Source organism: Cinclus cinclus, chromosome 11 (genome assembly GCF_963662255.1).
Source record: "Cinclus cinclus chromosome 11, bCinCin1.1, whole genome shotgun sequence".
In the NCBI taxonomy this organism is placed as follows: domain Eukaryota; kingdom Metazoa; phylum Chordata; class Aves; order Passeriformes; family Cinclidae; genus Cinclus; species Cinclus cinclus.
The window spans coordinates 9,272,642-9,291,487 of NC_085056.1; the positions used below are offsets into that span (position 1 = coordinate 9,272,642).

General features: G+C 40.4%; 1 protein-coding gene across 2 annotated transcripts in view; it reads right to left on the bottom strand.

The window, feature by feature from the left end:
• The window catches only part of NFATC3 (nuclear factor of activated T cells 3), a 60,782-nt gene extending 42,537 nt beyond the window's left edge, over positions 1-18,245 (bottom strand). For both annotated transcript variants that reach the window (XM_062499778.1, XM_062499777.1), the window contains exons 1-2: positions 18,146-18,245; positions 1,678-2,797 (exon numbers count right to left, since the gene is read on the bottom strand). In XM_062499778.1, the coding sequence (XP_062355762.1) occupies positions 1,678-2,797; positions 18,146-18,245 (1,220 nt within the window). The remainder of the gene's footprint in view (positions 1-1,677; positions 2,798-18,145) is intronic.
• Positions 18,246-18,846: the final 601 nt, after the last annotated feature.

Here is an 18,846-nt window from a genome sequence, read left to right on the forward strand (position 1 = left end):
ACTTACTGAAGATACACACTGCCATAGCCCCTTGTGGAACAGACTACAACTGCTAAATAATTCAGCATTTCACTGAGGATACAGCTGCCAGTGCAGCCGTTTCCACTAATTTAATAATCAGCTGACATTTTTGGCAGCAAATGTACCCAGCTTGAGAGATTTATGTAGTTTCCTTGTGTATAGGTGTGTCTTCATTGTCTTCTGTCTGTTTGTCTATCTTATATTTACAGAAATTCTTCAATTCCAGCTTCTAAATAAAGTCTGACATCTAAATAAATAATTTTACTTTTTAATCAAAGCACTAAAATTTCTTTTTATTCAGTTGAATTCAGTGTTCTGCAGTACATGAGGAAACAGGTATGACCTGCCTGTGTTCTAAACCACTTTGTTCATCCCACAGAAGAACCACAGATCCACCTCCCATGCCTGTATGTTCATGATCTCTAACCCCACAGTAGTGCTTACCTTTTATGAACAATGTTAGCCTGCAAGTTAACAAGAATGCCAAGCTGGGACAGCTTAGTATCCTACATAAATACAATACAATTCCAGAATACACGAGTTAAAACAGTCATCATCGTTTTAGTCTGAAAGAAAAGATTTGAGTAACAGACTGAACACCTATTACTAACAGAAGCCAATGGAACTTAAACCCAGACTCGAGGACAGTTAAATTATCTGTTAACACACTAGTTTCAGACCTGGTAAAACAGATTTTTCCAGCCAACAGCTTTGCATCTTTACTGTTGCATTTTACAACCATAAACAGCTACACAGAAGAACATTTAAGGAGAAGAAAAAAACCAAATCACTTCAATTTACTAAAATCAGTACAATTCTGTGGAGAAAAACTAAAATCTGTGGTTATAAAATTAGGCAAAAAATAACCAAATGGCTGAATAAGCATTCTTTTAATATATTTAGCTATTAACAAGTCAAGCTAGGTGACAACTTCTGAAGAATTTATACAAGCTCTATAACTTGAAAGACCACAGAACTGATCCATCTAAAAAGTAACAAACTGGAAGGGAGGGGGACTTTTTCCCTCAGCTGAACCAGTTCCCTCTTCTGAGTATCCACAAATCATCCTGCTAGCACATCACAGGACTGCAAAAGGAAAACACCTATTTAATTCTATCATGGATGGTGGAAATACCTTGGTACTACAGCCCAGACATCCATTCTTTCTGGATGATTTTCAACATGGCATACAATTTTTTTCTTTATTCTATTTCTAGAATTATATGAGCCCAAAGAAGCAAATAGATGCAAAAGCACATAAAACTCCCTACCTCTTTTGTGAGCTTCCAGTTTTATGAAATCATGTGAGTCAGGTTTCCCTAGCTGTATTAAAATGTCAGGTGCTGAGATTAGATGGAACTGCAAAGCATGTACAAAATCCACAGACATTTAATTCAGCTGGGCTCTGTGCATATATAAAAACTTTACTTAAATAAAACTAATCCTGCTTACAATGCATCTACTGTATTTTTAAAATATGAAGGGTATTTGGTATCTCAACTTGTTTTTTCCTAATTACAACATCTATCTACCTACCTTCAAAAAGTTTTGTTTAAGAAGTCTTAATGGATCACTGGAATGCAAGGACATTTATATGTCTATTTAAGATGCACAGGAGGGGAAAAAACAGGAAGGAGTTACTTTTTAATCACCTACCGGAATATAGGAGTGTGACCAGGCTTCGGTTTGTTCCAAGTAAAGTGCGAAGGAACAGAAAGAAACTGGTCTCCAGGCAAGTCTTTTTTCAAGGTATGCTGAGACCCAGAGCAATCATCTACTGCAGTTTCAAGGGATGATGACAAGTTACCTTGCTCTTCAGGACAGATATCTATTTTTCCAGATAAAGTGGCAGTCTGATCCTCTGAGGTCTTCCTGGTTTTTAGAGGAATATCAGTCTCTGTACAACACTGAAATGGTGAAAGGCCAGAGTTAAGGCCTTGTACATTGTGAATGGAAGTGTTTAGCCACGTGTCTTCTGTTACGCTTCCTCTGGGAGAATGGCCAGGTGATGGAGTTGGAGAATGGTGAGGAGAGAGAGAACCAGCATAGCAAACCTCAGCACTGGAGTGTCGGCGTTTCCCACAGGGGGATGTAGGTCTTGACGAGGGCCTTGACGTTGGTCTAGGGCTCAGCCAATTTTCATCTGTAATACTAGTTCTAGGAGAATGACAGGGAGACTGTCTAGGTGACAAGGCATGCCCAAACCCATAAGGCTGCTGCCATGATTCATCACTGGGACCTCTCGGAGAACCACCAGGTGATGCCAAAGGAGAGCCAAGAGTAAATCGAGCAGCTGCTTCATTTAGCTCTGAGTCTACATCATCATAAACATGGGAAATGGATTCACAAGAGGAGGCATCTGAAAACCAACTCCTGGACGAAATGCTGCTGGCAGGGCTCGGACTAAGGGACGATTCCCTGTACGATGGCTCAAGAGGAAGATAGAGATGGTCCCGGGAAGGCCTTTCCATATACTCATTTTCTGTGCCATTTGTGTGCAATTCATCTTCATTGGCCTCAATCCCCTGGTGACAGTTGGGTGAAATCGATGTGATTTGAATGCTGGGGCACTCGAAGGGTTTGGGTCCACCTAGTGGACTGTACTTGGATTCTGGTACCTCGCAAGTGCCTTCGTAGTTTTTGTGACTCTGAAACCTTGTAGGGGAGGAGTGAGACTGCAGTCCATGCCGAGGAATACAAATTGGCTGATTGACAGAGGATGATGGCTGGTCTACATTAAAGATGTATATGGACGCACAGTCATCTGACTCTAGATCTGAAAACAAAATTTAAAGAGATAAAAAAAGTAGTAAGAGTCAGAATGCAATACTTGGATAAACACCATAAACAAAATCCTTTACTTCCCAGATAAGGACGATTATCAACATCCTAGACATTTCCCATTACACTAGTTACACAAAATAAAGCTGATTCTTAATTTTAAATTTTCCTCAGTCTATTTTACAACTAAATACGACTACAGTATGGTTTTCCATTACAAATCCTGTTTCCAATCAGATTGCAGTTTACACATATCTTCAATCACTGAAAATATAAAACAGAAAAATGGGTTGAAATCCCTGAAGGATCTAAGCTTGAACACTCAATTCAAACTTCATATTCATTGTAACAGTATTCCACTTTTAATTAAACATTTTTAATCAAAATCATTAGAAGTTCATAATTTTGACATAAATAGGACTAGGGTACTTTCTGCAAGCCCAGTCCAACACTTACAAGCACGAGAACATCACATACATTAAACTGATCTACTTTAGCAATAGAAAGCATCTTACAGCAACTCAAACTTGAATGAAGATTATGAACTATTAAAAACATTCAACCTAAGGAGGCCTAACAAGGAACATTATCAGACATACTATGAAGAATCATACTCCTAAGATATATTTTTGTAGGTTAGAAAACTCTCAAGTGCTATGCTAAATAGCATTTTTCAGTGCAGTTGCACTAAGTCTGAGCACAAGTTGTTCAGCAAAACAAGGCAAAACAAAATATTCTCAGATCTCACTAACTTATTCAAAACACAGGAAATATTCCAAAGAAAAACAAGCAACTGAGATGGAGTACTAATCCAGTTAACAAAATCAGCAACTTTGTCTCACAGAACTGAAGCATATTTTCTTGCCCCATTTCTCAATATTGAATAAACTACCAATATGAGGCATTTGTCTGAAACAAAAGTAGAAAACAACTTTTTTACATATTTTGTAGCCACTGTGATTCCACTCTTGTTTCTTTCCACTTGTAAATAGGGTCTTCACCCTTTAATTTTCCATAAATCCAGGCTACATAACATTAATTGCATCTCTAGGTATTAGCTCTTTTTTAAAAATTATTTTTATCCTGAGTACCAGCAGACTATTAATATTTGTTTTAAAATAAATGTAGTCTCTCTCACAATCAGTTAAAATATTGAGACAGGAAGCTATGTATTTTAGATCTTTCCATGACGAAAAACTTAGTTTGTTAATGAAGTCAATCTATTACCAATTTCACTAACAGCAATCAGCTTACAATTAACTAAAACAGAAACAAAACATCAGCTCTTCAGAGACAGGGAAGCATTTTCAAATGAAGAGAAAGCACATTGTTACCAAGGAATGGTCTACATTCCTCAGACTTCATAAAAAAATAATAAAAAAAAAAGCAGCTGAAGGTTCATGAACAGGGAACAGCTCTATAAGAAATATATTAAAGGAGACATACATTGCATTTAAGGAGTACCTAGTAATATTACAAACACTGTGTGATTTTATATATATTATGGTTATGTATGGCAGTTATCTGTTACATCATCATAGCTATATATCATTAACTATTATTGTATGTGTTAAGAGCACAGAAAATCAACAGGTTGCTTTCCAAGTATGCACACACTGAAAGGATCAGGATTCTCAGGAAGGACTATTGCATGTACCACACACAACACAAGCTCACTATGTTGAGCACTACAAAAACCACATTTCCTGGTCCTTTCATTAGGGTAACAAATATTTTTTAAACATTAATTGAGGGTCTTTCTTTTTGCTGCTTTCCATCAGAAAACATGAAATGCCAACAGTAGTTGGTTATAGGTTTTCCACATCTATTGGTGTATTAATGTGCAAGACCATAGATGCCTGTTTCCTAACTCAGTATTAATAAAAGCATAGATCAAGGGAAGCAAAAGGCAATCCTAATAAAGGCTATTATCCAGCTTATCAAAATTTAGAAATAAAACAGTTACAGCTACAGAACTTTTAAAATAAGAATGTTTTAGAAAAACAGCAGTTGGAAGTCTTCAATCCCTGAGTGCAACCATCTACTGTCATTAATGGTTTTAGGAACAGTAGCAGCACATTGTTTGCACTAAATCTCTCAGCATTGCAAAGAGCCTTATTCTTCTTGCACCAATAATCAAGAAATCTTAAAATATTGAAGACAATTTCTCTACTTTCATTGTCACAGGGAATTACAAAAGGCAGATGTACATTCAGAATCTAATTTTCACAAGGCTAAGGTGGAGAGATCAGACCAGCATAGAATTACCAACAGCAGCTGGGAAGAACAGGGGAAGAGATGGAGCAGACAGGAGACAGAACTTCTGTGACTCAGGCTCCTTTGTCCCCTCCTGACAAACTGCCCCACCTGAGTTTGGCACTGTGCTGTCCTGTTACCTACCCCTCCCTAACTGCACACACACAAAACAGGAAGCTAGAAACCTAATGAATATCTAATCCCAAAAGCACACTTAACACTGAACACAGCACAGTTTGAAGTCTCAATCACCCACATAATTTTTCAGACATAATTGATGGACATGTAGACTTCAGTCTGCATACACAACTTCCCCTTACAGTTAATGTGTTAAAGTAACCTGTTAGCTGCTCACAAAAAAGGACAACACTAATACCTTTACAAATAGTGTCATTAATTCTACTAGATTATTTACCAGGAATTTTTTTTTGTCCTAATAAAGACTTCAGAGAATCCAAACTGAAAGAACCCTCTAACCTATCTTAAGGAACTAGTAAACATACAAACACAAATACAACTTGGGGGAAAAAGAATGAAAAAAAAAAACAGGTGATAACACTTAAAAGAGAAAGCAGTGAGAATAGCACAAAACAAATCCAACGCAGGGCTTCAAGAAGCAGAGGGCAAACAAACAAAGGGAAGTCTCACAATAGACAAGTGTAAGGAAAAAAGAGTTATGGAGAAGCCCAAGGGAAAAAAAAAGGAGTTATGGAAGTCTGGTTACTTAGTAGGAAAGCTATTACATTCAAACAATCCTATAGAGGGAGGAAAGACAATAATGAAGTTGGCCAAGTCACGAGGCCTTCACTGACCATAAAATGTAAGAAAGCACTCAAGACACAGAAACTAGGACAGATTATGAAGGTAGAGCACAAAAACTACCACAAGCACATGGGGGCAAGAAGCTAGACAAGATGGACAGAGCAAAATACACAAACCAAGAGAAGTAGTGCCATTCACGTCGAAAGCCCTTCATGCCACTGAAAAGGCAAGTGAGCTAAAGGCTTTTGCTTTAGTAAGGACAACAGAATAAACTGCTAATAAAGGTAACAGCAATACAGAGTAAAGAAAACTGGACTAAATAAAAGGTTAAAAATTACTGAAGGATTATGGGCCAATAAGTTCAACTTCAGTTTTAGAAGTAGTATTAATAGTTTATTTGTTCCAGAAAGCATTTTAAAGGAGACAAATAAAAAAACAAAAACAAGTCACTGTTTCCTAAGAACAAACCACGTCAAACAAATTTTCTTTTACAATCAAAGGAGAACTTCTGGACAAATGGCATAGAAAGAAACTCAGCTTTGTTTTTACTTACTAAGACTTTTAACATTGCCATGCACAGAGAAACCATGAGTCTTTAGAAATTTGCTCAAGCTTTCTTCCTCACCCTGCTGAGATGAGGTTCACTACTGAGGGATCACAAAAATGAGCAGATGCTCTATATTCACAGTGTATCAGCTAAATAAAGCTGCAGACTTTCATTGCAATCTTACATCAGGCATCTGTGTCATCCACTGTCAATGAGAACCAGAAGGTTGCTCATGTTCAATGTACATTTGCTACTGTCTGGAAGCAGCCTCGTGTACAGAAGCTCCTGTTCAGTATTAAAACAATGCTGGCTCATTCCTTACTAAGCTGCTAACTACACTTCAACATAAGCTGTCTAACTGGGGTATATAATTAAATAATTTCCAGAACAACTGCTTCTAAAGTACATTTTGCTTGCTACTTGCTGTTTCAGAGTGCACACTTAGGACTAGCAATGCTTGCCCACCAGTTGTTCACTCTCCAGTGATGTACTGGCACACGCACATGTGCAGCTGTGCACTCAGCCAGATTTCTCCAGAGAAGGAAGGTCAATTACTATCAAATGTCTGAACACAAGCCTTGTGCCAAAATTACCCAAACTGTTTTATTATTCTAAGTTTACAAGCCCATAAATAAACATTTTCAGACAATAGGAGTTGCTATAAGGTAAGAAGAAAGTGCAACATGACCTAGGTCTTGTCTTATAAAACTACTACTGTGAAAACAGGATCAGTAATCAAGTCCTTTAAATAGCATGAGGAAAGACCTGAACATTGACAGACATCATGTGTGTTCTCAGGCAAGTCTGTCTCACTTACAAGCTTTAAAAAGAATGACCAACTCTTCTGTTTTCCATTTCTGTCATGACAGTTACCATTATCTCTTTCTGAATACAATAGTTACAAAAATATTTGTAAAACAGGACAAAAAGCATATGTGGCTGTTTTTTTAATTTCATTATTCTGCAGGTTTGCACAAGTTTATACATTTCTTGGGATAAAAGAAGAGTGTTAATCTTCACAGGGAACACAAAATAGCTAATAATCAAAAGTTTTTCTTTTGTGCACTTAAAAACGTGATTGATCAGAGTTCTTCTTGGCACACTATTGCACTAAAGCTCTATAATTGGATATTTAACTCCAGTTTCCATTTCAAGCTATCAGTTCTCCAGAAACATTTCCTACAAGCTTAAACAACAACTAAAAAAAATCCCACAACCCCAAAATGAAACAGCAATGTATTTATTCATTTATAAGGAGTACCACTGACCAGCAAGCCAAATATGGTACTGAAAAATAATAAATTGTGAAAAAAATTCAGGTAGCAGGGTGAAGTAGGGGGAAACATCCTTCTAGACCAAAGTTAGCAATGCGTGAAGCAGCACTGCAAGTTTAAGTTTTCAGAAAAGGATGATGTACAACTCTCATTTTAAGAAGCAGTTCACTCTCTTCAATGGTTTTGTGCTGTTTCATGGTCATATCAAATTATGCAAAACAGGATAAAAATAGATTTACTTTTGTCAATCATGTATGCCAGAGGCTGTTCTGTCATGCCAGTGACAATTTCACTCATTTTCTTTCGTTAAACAAGAATACTGGAAATGTAGAAGAAAAATAATCTTCTCAACAGTGGGAGCCCATCAATGAGTCTTTTCCAAATTCTAGTCCGGATAAGAATTAATAATCCTTGGTAGAAATACAGCAGAATAAAGAAGCTGCACTAGTTTAAGCAGTTTAAGCAAGAGAATAACCCAGCATATCAAATGTTTACAACTGACACTGACTAAAATAAGAACATACTGGCTCTTGGGGTGGAACTACACTAAGGTTTTTTCAGCAGCAACCACCCTCCCACACACCTTCACACACAAAGGGGGAGGGGAAATGAGAAGAGAGGTTCTTTTAACATAGATGATTTTGGCAATCATATTTACAGTGCTCTAACACCTGTACATACACAACTGACAGAATGACAAGCTTTAGGACATGGGGGGAAACAAGCAACGAGGACAGGAACTGCAGGTGTTCTCTGGTGCTCCACTATCAAATAAAAACGTAACAAGTAACTAAATAAAGTCTTAGGCCACAGTCTGGTATGCATTTAAACCAGAACTGTTGTCTTAGTGTACATCCAGCTTCACACTGAAGTAATTCAATTAAATTTCAAACAGGGAAAGAAGAGCTTTGAGATAAATTGATAAAAAGTTATGTACAAGGCAGGTAAAGAATTCAACTTGTAACTGTAAGATTCAACAAGAATTAGTCATTTTATGTTCAGTTACAAAACAGAAAATAACAACCGGAAGTGCTAAGTAGTGTTTACCTGTGCCTTCTGCAGCTCTCCTGATATTTCTCATTGATATGAAGCAGGTTATAACTGATAACTTTATAAAGCCTTTGGTTCAGTATTTAAGGATTATTCATTTAAAAAATGGTTTTTAAAAAATCTGCTTCTTGCTTTAAAAGTCTCCAAGTTCTATGGGCTCCTCTTTGGTTCCTTTTTTAAATCTGTGGCTGTATTGTCCAAGAAGATATGATATTTCACTGCATAATAACCTTGCAGACAAAACAGAAGCTGCTTCCCTCCAGTTTGATGAAGCCTCATTTGTCATTCACTGTCAGTTCAAAAGCCCTCTTAACATGACCCAGTAGTTCAGAGATATTAATGTAAAGCCTTTTGGAAACAGCACAGTACATGGGCACAGCAGATACTATGACACAGTATGAGCAGCCTTTTGACACTGCTGTTCTGAAGATGAACTCTCTTATTCTATACAACCAGGTGTTAGAGTCTGCAAATGGACTGCAGCCCTGCTACCCCAGAGCATTTCAGATGTGTAGACATGGGATCTGAGAGAAGCCTGATCACTCCAAACTTGTATACTGTGCCTGACTCACTGAAAGTAGACTGAGCATAAAGGTAAGTAAGATTAGGCAAATACTGAGCGAAGGGAACAAGGGAATTAATCATGTGCTATAACTGCCACATATAATTTGCCTAGATTCTTGGTATTGTGGGCCAATCTACCACACACAACTCTTCCTTTGTGGGGGCAAAACCGGTAGACTCCATGAAAAGGCTCTCCAGTTATTAAAACAGAATGAAGTCCTCACCTAATTCACCTAACTTCTACACAGATGCCTTTACCACTGACTTCTAACACAATTTTGCTCACAGCAACCTGCTGCTTTATGCAGAGATACTGCCAGTTCACTGCTCCAGTCCCAAAGCAAGCACTGAGCAAAGGCAAAATTCCAAGATCAGAAGGTGTTAAGTAGGGCCATATCAAAGAAAACAGACAAGAAAATGTGTATTTGAGTTTACAGGAGAGTATGGCGACACAGGCCAGGGTCTTTGTGAAAACTAGTAGAAAAGGAGAGCAGAAAGCCAAGGCAAGATGACTGAGTGGGGAGCAGTTACACAATGGAGGGGAGACTGAAATAGGGACACCCCCTTTCTGATTATCAAACAGAGCACGACACAGAGATTGAGAACTGGTATTGGTAATATCTGAACAAACTCATTTGGGAACTCTTCACACCTCGGCCAAATTACACTGTGCTTCTGCAGCTGGCCTGCATGACAGAGGGCAAACCATTCCACAGCAGGCAGTCCTACCATATAGTTAATTCAGTATTTCAAACCACTAATCACTACAGCTTTTCACCAATATTTTATAATGCAGCGTAAATGTGGACTTCAGGTGCATTAAATTCAAAGGCTGTGTACATCAAAAAACTAATGAGCTACAATGACAATCTGAAACTGCCTTGTTTTCCCATCTGCTCACATGAATGTAGAATCAGAAACACCTTGAATTCACTTTGCTAGATTGATACAATAGAAGGCAGAAACACAAACCAGCCAAATGAAAAAGAGGAGGCTGAAGCTGAGCACAAATACCATTTTTTTTTTCAGCAAGGTTCAGAATGACACCACAAAATACAGAGATGGTGATATTAGCATGCCTCATGACTGTGCCAAGTGTAACTTTGTATCTCCTCCCGGAGTCCTAAATAGCTGGTGTTTATTCCTGCAGGAGTGGAGGTATCACCACATATTGTACAGCAGCCTAACCTCCTGCCCCCAACGTAAAAAGCTTGGCAATTTGAAGGACAGCAGCATTTGCTCTCAAAAGACTAAACTTTGCAAATAACACTGATGAAATACAGAGACTTACATAATTTAAAGAAACTATGCAAAACACCAAATGTTGACAGATTTTCTTAGTGGTTCTTTGGATTAAACCATGTGTTTCCTTATGGCCTTGTTGTTTGAGTATAGTTATCCCAAATGACTCAATCTCCTCATCTTCATGTCCTTGACTTAGGGAACAACTTCTAGAAACCATCTAAAGATACACATGAGTAGCTATACATGACTGCAGATATTACAGGCTATTTTGCAGCCATGAAAGCAATGAATCATTGCCACTAACAGTTAATAAACGCAACATTACTGAATTTGCAGTTTGTCATTCCATTACACTTTCATTTTGGCTCTGAAGATACAGAGGGCTACTCTGTAAAACAACTTTAGTTAAAAGGTGACAGTTTCTGCCCCATCAGCCACAATTTCATTCCTGCTCTAGCACAGAGCAAATACTGTGTCTCTGAAAGTATGTGTAAATCATCCTTCCATTTTTTCCAAAACCATTAAAAAATTAAAATATACGATTAAAAAAAAACATTTCTCACAGCATTTGTTCCTAAAAAAGTAATGATAGCAGCCACTCAAACATGAAGAATCTCATTAACCCTTTCCACCAACCCACTAAAAACACCTCAAAAAACACCAGAAATTTTCAACGCTATTCAAGAATGTTTTCTAAATTAAAAATATTTCTCATTTTTGCAAGTGATGTCTACTCTTCAAAGTGCAGTCTGAGAAGCCATTTTTAAGCATACAATTCCTATTAATCTAAATAATATGATACTACATGGATGGTATTAATAAATTAGCTGTAAGAACTTGCTCATGTTTTTACCTACAAACATCTTTCATGCAACCTCAAATGAAGCTTTTGTTTCTGCTTTAAAAACACCCCACCAAAATCACCAGTCACCAACACCAAATCGAACCATACGCAGAATTCTATTTTCACGACTTTACTGCTGAAGGATCATGGGTTTGTAGTAAGAGCCCCAGAAAGTTCATTCTCCTCTCCTTCCACCAGACCTGTAGTGCTTCAGATTCAAATTTCGCTTCCCTGAATGACTTTGAACAGTTCTACAGTTTTTTCATGTTCCCTTTTGCCAGTATTTCACAAGAACACTCACAGATGGGTGTACTAAAGGTAGAAGAGAATGCTGGCTTCTTAATAAGCTTGCTCCTGCCTTGCAGTTTCACTTAGCCTTACTGATCATTTCACTCATCTTAAATTCCACTGTCATTCGAACCCACATGGCATGCCTGGACAAATGCAAGGACTTGGATGTTGTTTTACTGGCTGGGCTCACTGCCAAGTCTGCTCCACATACTTCCCCAGCCCACTAGGGCAGCTTGAGGCAACAACTCCCATATTTACGTTATTGCTGTGAACAGCCAAACTGCTGCTTACTATTGACCCAGGCCCCATCTACTCAATTTATTCTCTCTCATTCACAGCAACATTACTGACCTGGCTACACTTCAGGTGGCATCTGACAGACTGCTTCCAGTTGGACCACACAGACCAAAGGAATGGGACCATCATGTTTTAAGCAGAGGGTTACTTTTCACTTTGAGAAAGTGTGAGTTTATTTCTAATTTTCAGAAATATGTAAGACAAAAGAGCTAGCCCAAATGCTTTTGTACCCTGACCATCTCCCACATCACAAATCTCAGGATTTGTTTTCATTTACACTCTGCCCACAATTCAACTGGGAGGAACGGGGACAGAGAGTGATGTGCAACTATGAATTAATGAACAAAGTAAGTGACATTTTGTCAAACCGGGGACCTTTTTCAAATTCCTGCAATACACAGAGACTCACTATCTAGTGACTCTCCATGCACTGTGTAGTGATTAAAGAACCATACAGCCAAAATAGAGAAGTTATTAAATTAGAGTAGCTGCAACTACAACTGCTTTGCAACACCACACAAAAGATTTTGGTATTTTCTCTGAACAGCACCATCCTGGTCAAGCTTCATTCAAATAGGCAAGATTTCTTTTGTCCAGAATACTGTGAGAAGTCACAGTATACCCAAATATGTCAGCTTGCCAGGATTACCATCTTAATCTCTTACTCTTAATTGCCAGGCAATTCTTGACTCCACTGATACCACTTTAGTACTCATTCTCCTTTGGTTCTTCCTTAGTGTTTCTCTAAGCTATCTTGAAGTCACAAGACCCTCTGTTTTTGGTCAGATGCAGCTGTTTGGTTTTCCCTCCTCCCCCCTATCAGCAGATTATATAACCACAGCCTATATGACTGATTTGCATTGTGTCCCTGCGTGTCAATCTTCTACACGCAGATACCAGCATCCACTAGCTTGTAAAATAAAGTGATAGGAGCTCAATTTCCTGCAAGTGGTGGTTTATCACAATACATTTGACACTCAGTTATCTAATAAATAAACAAATTTTTCTGTTAGAAAGTGTCATTTATATCTAAGAGAGAAAAAAATTATCAGATTCAAGTAACTTATCCATTAATTTCTTTGTTAAAAGTTGCACCAGCTGATCCTATTCTTAACCCACGGGAGCACTCTTTTGTATAGCAAATGTTAACAGACCAGCAGAGAGCTGTATTTATATGGATGGCTCAAATTATACCTATTAACCACAGCTAACATCTTGTGCAAAGACTTTCTCTCCTACCCATTTACATAGACAACCAAATCCAAACAGAATCAAAGTATTTAATAAAATAATAAAACTTCATGTGAACCATACAGTTGTGCAGCATAGCCTGGTAAAAAGACTTCAAAAGATGTCTCGCCAGCTCCTCTTACTCAGCTAAGGAAAGCAAACTTTGCAACAGTTCTGGACCGACTCTTTTGAACACAAAAACAAATTTCACCAAGAGCAATCCTCAGTCAACTCGCACCTCAAGTTCACAGCTACTGCCAGCATCCAGCCCTTAATTTTCCACTCAATCTAACTATAAGACTACTCTCTCTTTTCTACCACAACTTGACTTTCTTAAGATTATTTACCTTAATCATGACCTTGGGGAAAAGAACAAAAAGTTCAACCACGGTGCAAACTCTTGTTTACAGCTTTGGCTGCCTTCTACTCTGCCAACAATCCCTGACAGCAATACCAGTCATGAACACACACTGGGGAAGGGAAAAAGGATACTTTATACATTAATGATGTAGGCAAAACTATAAAGACTAGTATTGTAGTGGTGTTTCAGTACAAATCAGTGGTTTTAAGACTTCTACCACATACCTAAATTAAACAGCACATACATAGTGCCAGTTTTTTGCTACAAGAGAACTCTGCCTAGCTGAGGGAAAATCCAGCACCCATCATCACTTCAGAGCACTTGGTATGTGGGCAGGAGACAACTGCTGAGCAGCCCAAGCAGCTCGGGGATGCTCACAGAGAAAGGTCTGACATGAAAACCTTCAGAAGAAAGGATTACTCTGACAGTCACTACAGCAAAATGTGAACTTCAGTCATGATATCCACTAACCTACCAGCTCTAGGATAAAGGAAAAAAAATCTCAGAGGTGGAGTAGAAGTTTGTAAATCAATGAAAGAGACAAATCCAGACACAGTGTCCTAGGCTGCAGCTCACAAAGATGTTTTGAACTGTCACTAAATTCGTCACAGAACTGGGATTTTTTTACACTCTTCAGAAGAAATAAGAGCTATTGTAAGATTAATTTGTAACAAGATTACTAAAGAGTATTACTTCACCAAATGTTAAGTCACAGGAAACATGAAGAGCCCCTTTTCAGCTTGTTTCATGGTTTCCAAGAAAAGAAAGTAAGTACTATGAACCTGAAGTCCAAGGAGGGTAGTCTGATCAGTTCTTTTAAAGCCTTCATATGGTGGGAAACCAAATAAACAAAATCAACCAGGGAAGATTACTTAAATGGAAATATTAATTTCTCCTTCTCTACTTCAAAACCCAAGAACAAAAGGTGGAAGTTAGGGTGAAACTCACATATTGCTCTGTTTCACTGGGTAACGAAACATCAGCCGCTCTTCAGCTCTTAGAATACTTAATCAGAAATCGCAGGAACGTTTTAGATAGGATGCTGAACAGCAGCATCAATAACTCATCTGTAATTCATCTTCTGAATACTGAACAGTTTGCAGCCTCTAATTTTAAGTTAGTCCTGACTACACATATCAGTAAGAAATAGTTTTGCATGATACAGAACCTTACAAGATCCCAAATTCCCAGTTTAGTACTATATACTCCAAGTACAGCTTTTACTTTGTAAAAAGTCATTCTTTAAAAGAGAAGATGAAACCCTAAATTAAAACTTCAGAAAATATCATAGCAACTCACATTTGCTTCCTTTTTGAGAAGTTTGGCATTTAAAAATTATAACATCATCAGCAATGTGAAGAACTCAATGCAGATTAATTGCTTAATAAATTCTAGACAAATTTCCCAAAATCACATTGAATAGCATTGCAAAACCGGTGGTAGTTAAGGGAATAGGGGCATCATTATAAAAGCATTCAAGCTAATTCAATCACTCAAGTGTCACATACTACATCCCAGAGGTCTCTTCATCAAAAAGACCAAACCAGGTGGCACATCAAACACTGTCACTGACAGTTGCATGCCAGTCTCTTTCAGCAGACTGTGGAGGGAGGACCTGAACATGCTGTAATGCACATACTGACTTAGGCACTTCAAATGCAACTGATACAATGTGGCACGATGCAATCCGTGCTACTGCAGCTACCCAAAATTTTGCAACAAAGAGCACATCAAAGAGATTTGGTTCATTTCAGAGTCATCTACAGCATTACCTTTGGGCATTGGAGGCTTGAATTTCTTGGTTATAAAAAGATGAAGCTCATTAGTACCTACAACTGTACAGAACACTTTTAGTGCCTAACGCTACAAAACCAAAGTGACAATTTCTTTGTTCTTTGGGAAAAGGACACTGAACAACCAGAGAAACAGAAGTCAAGAGTTTGCCGAAGGTGCTCAGTACCTAACATCTACTTGAAAGCAGCTGAAGAGCTTTTAGAATCTCTAATTTAGCAATCACCTGAGTAAATTTTTACCTCCACTCAAAAACTACCAGAAATGGGCTACCCCTTTAATTTCAATCCAAGAATCCTGCAAAGATTGCAGTATTACACCAGGGATTTCAAGCATCTTCACACCATCTTTCATGCATTCTCCTCTTCAGCAGGAACTACAACTCTCAGATCAAGCAAATAAGCACTAATGCACAACAGAGGTCTCAATTCCTGCCACTTAGCACAAAACTATGAATGTTAGTCCTGCTATCCTGCAACCCACTGAAATTGTTCTGTGTAATAACTAAAGATCCCAGCTGATTTAATTTCTCTTTCTGTTCTTTTAATAGCATAAAAAGGTAATCTACTGCCTGGCACTAGAACTTTCTCAATAGTTCAGATATCAAGTGTTTAAAGGAAATCAAAGAATAGCTCACTTTTCCTTGTTTTTGATTACAAATACAGTTAAATATAAACATGTAACTGTATATACTTACATGTCTACATATAAAAAAGAATAAAATCCTCACAACACTGGAGTAGTCTCAGTATAAAAGACACAATTAACATAGATTTCCATGCTATTTGCACAACAACTTAGTACCAGACACTTCTTTCATCAGAATGCCAGTCTCAGACTTCTAGAGACAAAGCATGAAGGATCAGAATGTGTTTTTAGGTGTTCTCCAGGATCATGGAAAACTTCATAATTTTAGCATTATTTATTTCAAATTAAGCAACTTTCCCTGTGACCAACATGTTTTATTATTAGCATACAATTGAAAAGAAATACCCTTATGCTTACTTTGCAGCAGAATGGACACCACCACCAAAAGAAGTGATATGGGATTATGAAATAGAAGCTTTAGGGAGCTCTAAGAACTTTTTTTTTTTTTTGTTCATCTAATGTATTTAGAAGAGGGGTAAGGGAAAAAATAGATTTCCAATATAGGACCTCTCATAGGAATTCTAGCTCTTTATATGTGCAAAATACATGGGCATAATTAACAGATGAGCTCTGGCAATACTTTAATAGAATACATGAAGGCAGAGTTCTAGTCTAACCCTTTTCCCCCAAAGGCCACAACTGTGCACAGCAGGCGAGATCATCTCCAGAATTCTACAAAACAGGAAAATTACTGGAGTTTCAGATGCAGAATTTCTTATTGAGAGCTACAGCAAACAAACTAATTCATGGTCCAAATATCACATTTTAAAATTCGACAAAAGAATAGTTTTGACTTATCAAGCATGGAAAATCTTCTGTATTCAGAGCAGCATCTGAAACTGCTTCTTATGGAATGCTACCCAAACACAAATATCATAACAGTGAGTTGATACCACACTAGTATTTCCAGTTTTCTGAGAGACTCGTTCACTCATTCTCATCCATCATCGACAGAGTAACATAGTTTAGACAACCAGTTTTATGTCAAAATAGCAGAAATGGGGGCGTCAAAATGATTTTTGTTGTAATTTGTTCAAATGTTTTCCATTGTTTTCACACGGTACTGTAATGCATTTATCTAGCTTGCAGAATTCAGGCCCCCTTCACAAAACAGACCATCTGCTATTGCACTGAGATAGAAAACAGGCAAAGAAAGTCTTGCCTTATCTGAATGAATGTGAAAATTAAATCTGAGCATCAAAAAAGTTAGGGATCTTCTGGGAAGTTAATCCTGAGTGCTTGCACACAGACTGTATCAAACAATTTTTTTCTAATTAACTTAGGCAGACAACCGAATCAGAGAACTAAACAACATGGCTGCATCATTTAGCCTGGATACAGTCGTGTTTCAGAGCTATCTTATCATCTAACACTCAGACATAAGACAGCCCATTACCAATTAAAAGTTATTTCAAGTAGGTTAGAAAAGAAAGCACGCAGCCATCAAACTCTGGTACAGGTAAACAAGGCACAGCTGGCCCTTATTGATTCTTCACACCACAATTCACAGTGAACGCTTTGTTTTCTGCAGTTTCAAGAAATACGAGCATTTTAAAACAGTATTTGAATAAAACAAAGTGAAATGGAAGCACTTTGAGATGTATGCGTGCATCTGTACACACGGACCCAAAGAGCCATCACATCTCGACACGCGGTGTTCGCTCATCCACACGTACACAGAGTCTGCAGAACACACTGGAGTAACTGGGAAGTTCTATATACGGGGAACTCTTCGGTTGAAACTTTTCATCATAAGTGCCCGAACGCTGCTCTGGTCCGGCCCCGTTAACACTTTGCTGCTCTCTGCCCTGTCCCTCACCGGTCCCATCGCGCTCCCCGGGCTCGGGGGGCGTGGGGCCACCAGATCCAACCCGGGGCCTTTTCCCCGCCGGTGCCACCGCGCCCGGAGCGGCTCCTCCCGCTCTTGGGTTTCTTTTCCCAAAGAAAGTTGTTACGGCGAGGAGAGGCCCGGCCGATCATCCCCGAGCCCCCGCGTCCCGCGGGAGGAACGGGAGCGGCGCCGGGAAGCGGCCGCGGCCTGAGGGACGGACGGACGGACGGCGCCGCTCCCCCCCGGGCTGCCGCCTCCCGCAGCGGCGGGGCCGGCGCAGCCCCCGCTGCCCTCCCCGCCTCGTTCGGAGAAAAACAGGAACCCGACCGATCCCCCCGGCCCCGGGGCGCACCTGCGGGCCCCAGCGGCGGCCCGGGGCCGGGCTGCCCGTCCTCGCCGAAGATCAGCCTGAAGTCGAACTCGTCGGTGGCGCCGCAGTTTGCCGTAGTCATGGGTTTGGCCGGCGAGACGCAGCGAGACCCCGTCGCCCCTCAGGGCCGCGCCGGGTCCGGCCGGCCTGCGCTCGCCCCTCAGGGCCGCCGCATAACACCGGGCGGCGGAGGGGCCGGAGGCGGGGGGGGGGCGGCGGCGCGAGCGGCGGCTACGGCCCCAGCGCAAGCTCCGGTGCCCGGGCGCTTCTGTCACTCGGGGGGGGCGGGCGCCTACTCCGGGCTGCGGCTGGACCCGCCCCCGTGCCGCGCCCCGGGCAGCGCCCCCCGCCCCGGCCCGCCCCGCCCCGCCCCGCCGGGCCCTCCCACCGTCCCCCGCCCTCCCGCCGTGACGTCACGGCACCGGCAGCGCCCCGTGACCGCCGCCCGCGCCCCCGAGGAACTGAGAGAGACCGCCTCGCCCCGCCCCCCCGCGCCGCGGGGCCTGCCGGGAGTTGTAGTCTGCGGTCGGCGCCCAATCGGACGCCGCCAGCGGCGCGTGGGGGGCGGGGCCGCCCGCGGGGCTCGGTGCCACGTGTCGGCCCCGCCGCCGCCGAGCAGCGCCCGCCCCGCCCCCCCCGCCCCGGTCCGGTCCGGTCCGGTCCGGTCCGGTCCGTGCCGAGCC